Consider the following 12,323-nt stretch of genomic DNA (forward strand, 5'->3'; position numbering starts at 1 on the left):
TCAAATTTGATAGAAAGCAGCAACCCTAAATTCAGACATCCTCCTTCTGGAGACAGGGAAGTGGGAATATATTTATCTTACTAAATATGGATCACAAAACAGACTCTTAATTTTCATTTATCAGTCATGATATGTAAAAGAAGAACATTTATAGGAACACAAAAAACAAAAACTCCTTCAAACTACATTAAAAACAAAGGTAAAAAAAAACCAGAATAAAATCATTAGTACAAATAAAAATAATGTTAAATATCAATACTTACACATCAAAATGGACAGTTAGCATAACAAAGCTATCGAGTCCCTTAGGATGAGCCAAGCGCCACTGTGCGCCGCCCCTCCCCCCTCAGGTTTCCACCCTTTTCACACTGGGGTACCAGTGCAGGAGGCTCCTGGACGTGGCCAGGCGCGCAGCAGCTCCCAGGGCAGCTGTGGCTGTACTTCGAGGAATGTAGAGCTTCTGAGAAATCTTGTGCTCAGGAGACAAAATCAAAGACAGCTGGTCCATGGCTCCTTGACTCTTATCCTTGAACACTGCAATGGCGTGGCGACTAGAAAGATCTTCGTTCTTTAGGCTCCCTGGAGAGCTCTCCACTAAAAAAAGAGAAGACAAGTCTTTTCACTGCCCTCTCTCCTCCACTCTAGTTCTCTACTAACAGGTACTACAGTCATCGTCTGTTAGGTGATGACAGTTACCCAAGGCCAGTCAGGGATGTTGAGATTCAGAAATCAGCCGCCAGATGGGAAGGAGATAGGGTGGGGAATCATACCTTGGGATCAAATTGTCAGGATAAAGAGGGGAAAATGCACTTATGAATCAGGAAGGGAAGACTGGTTTCCAAGAATTTCATAAAAGTAAACTCAGATCCCAGAGAAGAGACCATAAGCTCTCCCATTTCCTTCCAGCCCTGAGTACCACAGTGTACCACAACTTGCCACCGGCGTGCTCTGTTGCCAGGTCTGTGCCAGTGTGAAAGCAAAATGGTTGCTAAGCAGAACCAGAGCCAGTTATCAGCCATAAAATGACTGTTGTAGGCTTTAGATTTAACTTAGAAGTAATCCTTTGGAAAAAATAAAACTGAGGGAGCTCCAATGCCCAGAGTTCCCATAGCTAAGGAAACAGGTACAAGCTAGACCAGTGCTGCCCAAAGTAACTGGTCCATGACTGTTGACTGCCAGCTACTATGATTGAAGTGGCTTTTGTTGGTGTCTAAGCCAACCTGCTCCTTCCTTCAGAAAAGTCCTGCTTAAAAAAAAAAAAAAAAATCAGGTGAGCTAAACAGTACTCAGCAATGCAGTGTAGATTCTGGCACAACTTCTTTACTGTCTTGTCTATCATTACAAACATTTCACCGACTGGCACTTAGTTACTTGGGTTAGGTAAAGATTTCTAAATAGGACACACAAAGCTCAGATTATAATGAAAAAAAATCACTAAATTAGACAATCAAAATGTAAGCCCTTGCTCTTCTAAAGTCACTATTTAGAAAATGACACTTAAAAAAAGACATGACACAAACTGGAGGAAATATATATATGCTATATAGAGATATAGATCTGATAATGGATTTATGTCCAGAATAAAGAACTTGTTTACAAGTAGATAAATCAATATTAAAAACAAATACTTGAACAGCCACTTAAAAAGATATATGAATGGCAAATTAGGCAAAAAGGTGGTAAATAGGAAAATGCAAATTAAAATTACCATAACAGGTCTGTAAGCAGGAAAATACCATCTGCTAGTGAAGATCGGAGCTATCTGAACTTTTAAACCTTCACAGGTGAATGCAAACTGTGCAGCCACTTTAAAAGCATTTTGGCAGTTTAAAAAGTTAAACATGCAGTCACTATACATCCCAGAAAATCCACTTTTTTGTAAATACTGAATGGAAATAACATAAAAACTACAGTAAGTAGAGCTGAAGTGTGGCTCAGTGGCAGAGTGCTTGCCTAGCATGCATGAGCCTCTGGGTTCAATCCCTAGTACTGAAAAAAAAATTATGGTAAGTAAAAGAAGCCAGACATAAAACCTACATACTATGTAATACAGGAAAGGGAAAGTGACATGCCAGAGCCTAGCAAGTTAGTGGAGGGATTGACTGCAAAGGGGCATAAAAAAACTTTTCACAATGGTGAGAATGTTCTATATGATTGTATATTTTGCCAAAACTCAAAAGAATCATAACCTTAAAAATTCATAATTTTTATTCTATATAAATGTGAAGTCCCTCCAAAAATCATCAGGGGGAAAAAAAGAATGGCATAGATAATGGGAACAACAGAGACAAATCCTACAGTCAGCAATGCTCAAGTATGTTCTGACAGAGGTAAAAGAAGGTTTTCAGCAACATGGCCAAATATCATCTGCCAGTGGCGAGGATACAGGAGCGCATGTGCACCTACCAGAACCAGAGTGCTCTCCTGGGTCGTCGGCTGCGACAGTAGCTGAGCTGGCTGCTGCTGTGGGCAGCTGAATTTGCTTTGTTGGAGTCTGGATGTTGTTAGGCTCAAACTTACTCCCTTCTGCTGACTGCTGTGACTGGAAAAGGGAGATGTAGAACTCTTCCAGTTTGGGCAGTGTGGAAGAATCCAAAGAACCTTTCAAGTTTGGTTGCTACAAAATAGAAGCAATGAGGCAAAGGTATGAAAAGTGACTGTTAGCATAACAGGAATTAAGCCCTTTTTGTTTCCTTATATACAAAATATATACCATAATTAATAAGTAAAATACCTCACTTTCAACCTAGGTAGTCTCTAGAAACATCAAGCCCTTCCTTCCTTAATCTGATGAGTATCAACTTAAGAAACCTTTATTATATTTGGGCAAACATGGTACGAAGCGACCACACACAGCTGGGGAGGATGGGCAGGATGTGAGAAATGACATTCACTGCACACTTGATGTCTGGCACTGCGGAAGGTTGTTTGCATGTGTTTTTTTCATTTAAACATCAAGAACCACCTTTCTAGGTAGGTGTAATCTTTCACTTACCCTAATGCTTTTCATAGAGGAGTTATCTGATGTCCACCATTCTCTGCAGATGGGAAAACTGAAGCCCCCAAAGGTAACTTGTGCTTTACTGGCTAGGGAGATAGAGATTAGCCTCAAACCCTAATCTATATCCCCTTAGCCAGTAAAGCTGCCTGCCACTTTATGCCTGGACCTTATTTCCTGTGCTGGATGTAGAAAATGCCTTCCACTAAAATGCTAGCAGAATATGCGACCCACCTCCTGTTCTGAAATCCTGCTGACTTGTTTGTTCCCAAGGGCTTTCAGGCAGGTCTGAAGGGATCACAGAGGATCTAATAATCTGTTTACAAATCTCCTTTAAGTATTGGCCAAGTCCTAAACTGCACAAGCAAAGTGTAAGATTCTGAGAAACCCAATAGGAAACAGCAGCCATGAAGCTAAACAAGATCAGCAGACACTTCAGATCCTGTGGTGGGGTCAGAGTCCCTCCCAGGTGGGGATCAAACAACCAACCAGGCTTTCAGATGGCCTGCCCAAAGGATGATGCTTTAGACCAAGAGCCACAAAGGATTAAGAATAGAGCATTCTAACAAAGCCCCAACCAAGAACCAATGTGTATGCTAAGGTGATTTACTAGTATCTGCTAGCCAAATGACAACAACCCTCTTTGGAGGAAAATAACTTAACCCAGAGCTTTTTAATTTTTTTGCATAATATCCAACATTTGATTTGAAAAAATCATGAGATATGCTTCCTTCTTCCCTCTACCCCATTGCTAAAAACAGGATTAAACAGAGGGAAAAGAGTAAGAACAGAATCAGAGGCAATTCAGATATTCAAACTATCTGAAAAGGACTTTAGCATAACATGATTAACATGGCCAGGACTAAATGATAGACCAAACACATCAACATATGAAAAATCTAAACAAAATGTATAAAAAAAATCAAATGGGCATTTTTATACTGAAAAATAATGTCTAGAATCCTCCAGAATGAAGCACTGCCAATCAAAACAAACAAAAAACAAACAAGATAAGAGAGCCCCACAGGAGATTCAGTCAGAAGTTCTAGCATCTTATAGCTGAATTCCCTCAGGAAAGGAGAAAGACAATAAGCAGCAGAAACAGCTGTTAAGATAAATGGGCCCAAAATTTCCAGAACTGAAGAATGATCAACTCTGGTGAACCAAAGTGGGATAAATCCAAAGGATCTATTTATACATTCAGACATATCATCAAAGAGCTGAGATGCAAGTCAGAAAGAAAAGAAGGCATGATCTTCAAAGGTGCAATGATAACTCACATTTCAACAGAAGCCAGAATACAACGAAATGGCCACTTCAAATAGTTAAAAGAAAGTGCCAACCTAAAATTCCACACTTACGGGAAAAGTTCATCAAAAGGAAGATGAACAAACCCCCCCAAAACCCAACAAAAACTCCTGAGAAGATCTGCTGATAGTAGACATACACTACCAGAAACAGGAATCATGAGCACCAGGAAGGCACACATGTGGTCAAACATATATGAATCCTGAGTGCTTAAAACATACGCCACCGTGTGCTGAATTATACTATAGCAACACAGAACACCGGTCAAAAAGAAAGATTTAATTTTCTTCTACATAGAAAAAAGTAATTATTAAGACTTGCTCAGATTCCAGATGAAAATTCACACACACACACACACACAGAAAAAAAAAAAACCCAAACCATAATTATGTAGGTAACTGTCACAAATTTCTCAATCACCCTCTGGAAGGCCCCAACTAAACTTACTTTTGACTAGATTTCAACTTACTGTCACAAACCCTACTACTTCCATCCCCATGTTGGAGCTGGGCTTTCTCCCTCCTTCCTTCTCAGGTTTAACCCGGTACTCCAGGGCCTGTGCAGCTGTCCCATCATCCTCAGAGGCCTTTGCTGCTGCTGTCCCATCTAGGCTGTTATGCCCTTCAAATTTGCTTCTTGGTCTATGTGGAGCTCCTTGGCAGGAAGGGTGATCAGGACAAGTGTTTCTTTTGAAATTCTTGGTGGGCCACTTACACCACATCCTTGAGCCCTGGCAACTTTCCACTCACTCCTGAAGCCCCCTCTAGACATGTGGGAGTGTACCATTCTCCCAAATGTCACTAGGGACCCACAAGAAACCTGAGGGTAGCTTCAGGTTCCTCTCATATCGTGCAATTGTGTCTAATGTATACCTGGTCCACTTCATACCCCTGTGAAAACTCTTTTGGGAGAACGTCTGAGGAAGAAGTTTCTACAAACACCCTATATTCATCTACTCAGTCACTCTCATGACAGGAGGGCTTATCAGTTTGGTGAGTTGATAGAAGTCTGACAACTACTAGTCCATATTTCCTTGCTGGGCAGAATTCGTGTACTAAAGGTTACTACTCTAGTGTGGGTCTAGCTCTCACTGCTTGACTCATGGGTCAATAAGGACAGAGTGGGTCTCTGCTTCCTCTCTCCCATGCCGTCAGCAGAATGAAGCTGCTCTGCTTGCAGCTGGGTGAGTTTAACTCGGAGAAAAGAATAGTCTGAGGTATAAACTATTTTTCCAAATCCAAATTTGCTATGAATGAAGCTAGTTTTTTAAATCTTCCTGTAGACTGTTTTCATGTGCGTAAAACAACGTAAAAGGCAGAAAAAGGAGGACAGATAGATATGCACAGGACATCTAACTCCAAAGAGTTACTGAGAACAATAAACACATGACAATGTACCTGCTGCTTTATAAACATTTTACAAGTACAGAGACAAGTACATTCAAAAGGATGCATAGCTGAGGTGGTACTTGACGGCCTGGGCCACACTGTCTGCGTTTAAATTCCAGCTCTGCACTCACTAGCTTTATATCACTCACCTAATTTCTTTAAGCCTCAGTTTTGTTATCTATAAAATTAATAATAGTGTTTGCCTCACAAGCTTTCTGTGAAAATTGAGTTAACACAGACAAAGGCCTTAGAACTGTGTCTGTTATTATTATTCTAGAAGGACATTCAAATAGAAGTATCCTTTTACAGTTAAAGAAAAGGGGCACAGTACAAGCCAGACATCAGCAGCTAAGTGCTGGAATTGGAGTTTTCAGGCTTAAACTTTTGATATGCAAGATGCTATTACAGTTTTGCACTTGTGTTCTAGTAGGCCAAGCAGAAACAAAAACAAAAGTTGTCTGCCAATGTAATACTCCAGAGTTGGTCTAAGCTTATGGTCCCCTCCCTAAAGACAATGTAATCTTATTTTTACAGCTCTAATTCATCATTGCTGTAAGTAAAGAGGTTACAAAGACAAGATGCTTGTTGTGAATATACCTTCACTGAAGGTGCAGTGGCAGAAATGGGAAAACCCTATCTTGACTATAGCCTCCCTATACTGAACAGTTTTGTTTTTTTTTTTTTTCCACCTAGGACTGAAACTAAGGTCTTGCATGTGCTAAACACACTCTCTACCACTGAGTTACACTTCCAGCTCCCTTTCCTTTTTTTTTTAGAGGAAAAGTTTTAAAATGTTTGATTTCCTCTTTCTTGATACTGGCAACAGTCTTAATTTTGCATCTCTTCCATTTTAAGAAATAGGACTCCAGAGAGGAGCTCTTTTCTTCCAAAATATCCTTTTCCCATTCCATATTTTATTCCAACATTTGATCTTTAACCCCCCAGTATGCCCAAGATCAAGTTAAGCCTTATTTTGTGGCTAGAGATGGAACTGCTCATAAGAAAAAACACTCCTGTAATCCCAGCAATTTGGGAGGTTTAAGCAGAAGGATCACAAATTCAAAGCCAGCCCTTAGCAGTTTAGCTCAGTCCTCTACCACTGAGCCACAACACCAACCCCTAAAAATATATTTTTTTAAAAGTTAAAAAAGAGTTCTATCTTCAAAATGATAAATATGGCAAGTACTCTGCTGTCTTAAAATAGGGATAGAAAAAAAGGGTACAGAACACTCTCTCAAAAAAAAAATAACACAAGTTCGTTCATTAAGTATAATAGCATTTAAGATGCTATTACACTATCACATGACACAGTAATAAATTACTTAACCTTTGACAATACTCTTTCTTCATGGGAGCTATAATGCTAAACAAAACTACATGAGAAAAAGTTTGATAACTCATGCTTCCAAATCACAAAACATGTTAAAAAGCTAATATAATCAAGGTAATCAGTTACTGGTATAGCAATAGACACACACAACTGACAGCACAGAAATAAAATTTAAGGTCAATTGGGGTTTTTAAAAAATATGTTTTTAGCTGTAGATGGACACAATAACTATTTATTTATTTACATGTGATGCTGAGGATTGAACCCAGGGCCCCTTACATGCTAGCAAGTGCTCCACCACTGAGCTACAACCCCAGCCTTCAATCAAGTTTTGATATGGGTGCTAAGATAACACAAGGGGAAATAATATATAGTTCTGGGACAAATAAATTTCCACATGCAAAAAAGTGAAGGTGGACTTTTATCTCACACCATGACAAAATTTTTCTTAAAATGGATTAAGGGCTTAAATCTAAGAACCAAAACTATAAAACTCTTAGAACAAAGAACAGTTATAAATCTTTACAACCTGGGGTTAAGTAATGATCATACATATGATACCAAAAACTCAAGTAAACAAAGAATAAATTAGATTTCATGAAAAATTTGATGATGCAAAGGACACCATAAGAAAGTGAAAGAAGGCTGGGGTTGTGGCTCAGTGGCAGAGCGCTTGCCTAGCATGTGTGATATACTGGGTTTGATCCTCTGAACCACATAAAAATAAAGGGATGCTGTCCAAGTACAACTACCAAAAAAAAGTGAAAGACAACAGAACAGTCAACAATTCTAAAAACCATGTATCTCATAGGGATCTGTAATAAAGTATTATATCATTACAACTTAAAAAATGGACAAAGAATCTAAAGAGATATTTTGCCAAATATAAACAAATGGCTCTAACAAGCATATGAAAAGCATATCAACATCATTAGCCATCAGGAATATGCAATGAGACATACGTCATATCTATCAGTATGTATACACATACATCTAAAAAACTAGAAAAGTACTGAAGATGTGGAGAAGCTGAAACCCTCATGCACTGTTGGTGGGAACATAAAATGGTTCAGCTGCTTTGGAAAACTGTATGGCAGTTCCACAGAATGTTAAAAACAGCGTTATCACATGGCCCAGCGATTCTACTCCTAGTTATATACCCAAGAAAAACTAAAATCCATGTCCACACACAAACTTGTACTTAAATATTCTTAGCTGCATTATTTATAATGACAAAAAATGTGCAATCAGCCACAAATCCCATCAAGTGATGAGTGGATAAATAAAATGTACTATGTCCTATGATGAAATATTATTCAACTATCAAAACAATTGAAATACTTATTCATACAACAATACTGATGAACCTTGAAGACAATGCCAAATAAAAGACAATCACAAAACACCATATGTTGTATGGCATCTATAGGAAATGTCCTAGACAGGCAAATACCTACTGACAGAAAAAAGATTAGTAGTCATTTAAGGCTCTGGGAGGATAGGAAGGGGCTTAATTGCTAATGTGTATGGAGGTTTTTGGGGGGGGTGATGAAAATGTTCTAAAAGAGACTGTAGTGAAGGTTGCACATTTCTGTATACTAAGACACTGAATCATATACCTTAGCAAATCATGGTGGTGTCCTAATTATATTTCAATAAAGCTGTTTTTTGTTTATACATGACAGTAGACTGTATTTTGACATATCATACATGTGTTGGGGGCTGCGATCAAGTCAAGATGGCGCCTGGCAGTTTGCCAGGAGGAGTGGTTTGTGAGGCAATGCCACCGAGTCATTAAGATGGTGGGGATTCCTTATTGGCTGATTGCTGTATCTGAATGATAATTGAATCAAGCTGTGTGTAATCAGTTAGGTATATATACCGCTGTTGTTCCATAATAAAGCAGTTCCCGCTTCAACCTTCAAGTTGCTTGTCACCTCCCGGTTATTTTGCCCAGCCAGACTGCGGCAAATGGTGGCCCGTACGGGGGAACTCCTGGACGCTGGGGGGGGGGGTGTAAGTGGCAAGGGAGAACAGCAGATGATTTGGATTCCAGAGAGACTAAAGCGATTTCTACAGACCAAAAAGAAGATGATTTGGCTCAAATCCATAACAGCTGATATCCAGAACTCCAGTTTAGCTATCCTTACATCTGCAACAATGGTTCTTCCACACCTGGAGGCTAATGAATAATGAGCACCATTAAGGCCTATTTCAAATGTAAAAAACCTTGGGGCTTACTTGTGGGAATACCTTCAGATCCATATGCAAGTTACAAGAAGGATGAGATATCAAAAGAAGAGTCAAACCCAGGTGGTAGCCAGGATGCTTTTTTCAATTTTGTTTTCTGAGCTCATACATACCTATGTTAATGTTTTTCTTATCAGTTCTATTTTTGATCAACTGCAGAGTTTTTAAACATTGCAATGGAGATTTCGCCTGTGAAAAGCTACAAGGCCTTTACTATTGTGTTATGTGTGCACACTTGTGTTATGTGTTATATGTCTGTATGTGCTATGTCCATATCATAAGAGGAGCTCTCATGAAAATTAAAAAATGGATCCAAATATCTTTTATTCACGTGATTTAAACAGTTTAAACAGATGAAAGTAAAGATGTCTTTAAAATTAAGCTTACAAGTTTTTCTAGGTGTTCAAAAAAAATGTTGAAATAATCTAAATTCAGAAATTTACAAGGATTGTTTTAAAATGTGAACAAAAAAGGAGGTTAACAGATCTGTTTGTTTACTTTCACCTTTCCTATTCATTATATCTAATAATTCTGTTCAGGATAATGTACTAAATTGTTCAGAAAATTGTTCTCTTAGTGCCTGCTGGAATGCTATACAATTTTCTTTAGCCATCATTGCCAGAATTCCTACCTTCATCCCAGTGCCAGTGAAGACAAAAAAAGAAGAATTTCCAGTATTACTGAAAACCAAATGAGACTTCGGAATTACAGCTACCATCATCACAGCTGTTGCTGTTTCTGCTCCTGCAGCTTCTGCGATAGCTATCACACAAACTGTACAAACTGCTGCATCAATACTTCAAGAAGGAATAGACATATTAATGGATTCCTCTGCTTTAAGCTGCTTACAGAACTTACCTGGACTGTGTATCACTTATATGCATTATGAACTAATCTATTGATAATTGTAATAGTACCAGGGTATCTTTGCTGACCGTGTCATCAGTGGTACAATTTTTCCAAGGGCTTCTTACTTGGAGCAGTCAATGGCTTGGTATTGTGGCATTTTGTATCCTCCTCCTTCTGCTTGTGGCAGGTTGTTTATGGTGTTTGTAAAGATTACACAGATCCACAAGTATGGCTAAATATATTGGGCTGGTAGTCAAAGATGGGTAAGATCCAATTACAATGGTACCAACCTAAGCCAGGAGGCTGATGATTTGAGGTCAGACCATCCAATGATGGGTAAGGACCATATGTAGTATTGGACAACTTAAAACAGGCACAGTCCCTAAACCACATACTTGTTAATAAAACAAAAGGGGGGAGATGTTGGGGGCTGCAATCAAGTCAGGATGGCGCCTGGCAGTTTGCCAGGAGGAGTGGTTTGTGAGGCAACGCCACCAAGCCATTAAGATGGTGGGGATTCCTTATTGGCTGATTGCTGTATCTGGATGATAATTGAATCAAGCTGTGTGTAATCAGGTATATATATACCACTGTTGTTCTGTAATAAAGCAGTTCCCGCTTCAACCTTCAAGTTGCTTGACACCTCCCGGTTATTTTGCCCAGCCAGACTGCGGCACACATGGAACATAACACTTCATTTTTGTAATTGTAGATGATGTGAAGTTTCACTGGTCGTGTAGTTACATAAGAATATAAAAAATTTATGTCTGATCCATTTACCGTCTTTCCTATTCCCATCTGCCCTTTCTCTTCATTCTCCTTTGTCTAATTCAGTGAATTTCCATTCCTCCCTCCCTACCACTTATTGTAAGTTAGCATCCACACATCAGAGAGAACATCCAGCCTTCCAGCCTCTGGTTTTTGGGATTGTTTGTTTCACTTAGTGTGATAGTCTCTGGTTCCATCCATTTAACAGCAAATGCTGAAATTCCATTTTTCTTTATGGCTGAGTAATATTCCATGTGTTTACGTACCACATTTTCTTTATCCATTCATCTGCTGAAGGGCACCTAGATTGGTTCCATAGCTAGCTATTGTGAACTGAGTTGCTATAAACATTGATGCAGCTATGTCACTGTAGTATACTAATTTTAAGTCCTTTGGGTATGTGCCAAGGAGTGAAATAACTGGGTCAACTGGTCAAATGGTGGTTTCATTTCAAGTTTTCTGAGGAACCTCCATACTGCTTTCCATAGAGGCTGTACCAATTTGCAGTCCTACCAGCAATGGATGAGTGTACCTTGTTCCCACACCCTCACCAATGTGTTTACTTGCATTCTTGATATTTGCCATTCTGATTGGAATGAAATGGAATCTCAGTGTAGTTTTAATTTACATTTCTCTAATTGCTAGAGATATTGAGCATTTTTCCATATATTTTTGACCATTCATATTTCTTCTTCTATGAAGTGTCTGTTCAGTTTGTCCATTTACTGATTGGGTTATTTGGTTTTTGGTGTTAAGTTTTCTCAATTCTTTGTATATCTTGGAGATTAATGGTCGATCTGAGGTGCAGATGGCAAATATCTCCCATTCTGCAGGCTCTCTCTACATGCTCTTGATTATTTCCTTGGCTGTGAAGAAGCTTTTTTGTTTGATACCATCTCATTTATTGATTCCTAATTTTACTTCTTTCACTTTAGGAGTCTTGTTGAGGAACTTGGTTCCTAAGCCAACATGATGGAGATTTGGGCCTATATTTTCTTTTCAGAGTCTCTGGTCTAGGTCCTTGATCCACTTTGAATTGAGTTTTGTGCAGGGTAAGAGATAGAGGTTCAATTTCATTCTACTATATATGGATTTCCCCAGCACCATTTGTTGAAGAGCTATCTTTTGGCACCTTTGTCTTGTACGAGACAACTATATTTATGGGTTTGTCTCTGTGTCTTCTATTCTGTTCCATTGGTCTTCACGTCTGTGCCAATATGATGGTTTTGTTACTATAGCTCTGTGGTATAATTTAAGGCCTAGTATTGTGATGCCTCCTGCTTCACTTTTCTTGCTAAGGATTGCCTTGGCTATTCTGGGCCTCTTAGTTTTCCTAATGACTTTCATGACTAAAAGCTGATGTTTTTTAAAAAGTGATATCACAAAATATAAAAGCCTATGTTGTGCTAAAACTAAATCCATTCCCTTAAGT

General features: G+C 38.9%; 1 protein-coding gene across 1 annotated transcript in view; it reads right to left on the reverse strand.

Annotated features, from left to right (window-relative positions):
• Positions 1 to 346: 346 nt before the first annotated feature.
• The window catches only part of Tdrd5 (tudor domain containing 5), a 66,500-nt gene continuing 54,523 nt past the window's right edge, over positions 347 to 12,323 (reverse strand). The window contains exons 15-16 of the mRNA XM_026388505.2: positions 2,407 to 2,617; positions 347 to 594 (exon numbers count right to left, since the gene is read on the reverse strand). Of these exons, the coding sequence (XP_026244290.1) occupies positions 347 to 594; positions 2,407 to 2,617 (459 nt within the window). The remainder of the gene's footprint in view (positions 595 to 2,406; positions 2,618 to 12,323) is intronic.

This window comes from Urocitellus parryii, chromosome 9 (genome assembly GCF_045843805.1).
Source record: "Urocitellus parryii isolate mUroPar1 chromosome 9, mUroPar1.hap1, whole genome shotgun sequence".
Classification (NCBI taxonomy): domain Eukaryota; kingdom Metazoa; phylum Chordata; class Mammalia; order Rodentia; family Sciuridae; genus Urocitellus; species Urocitellus parryii.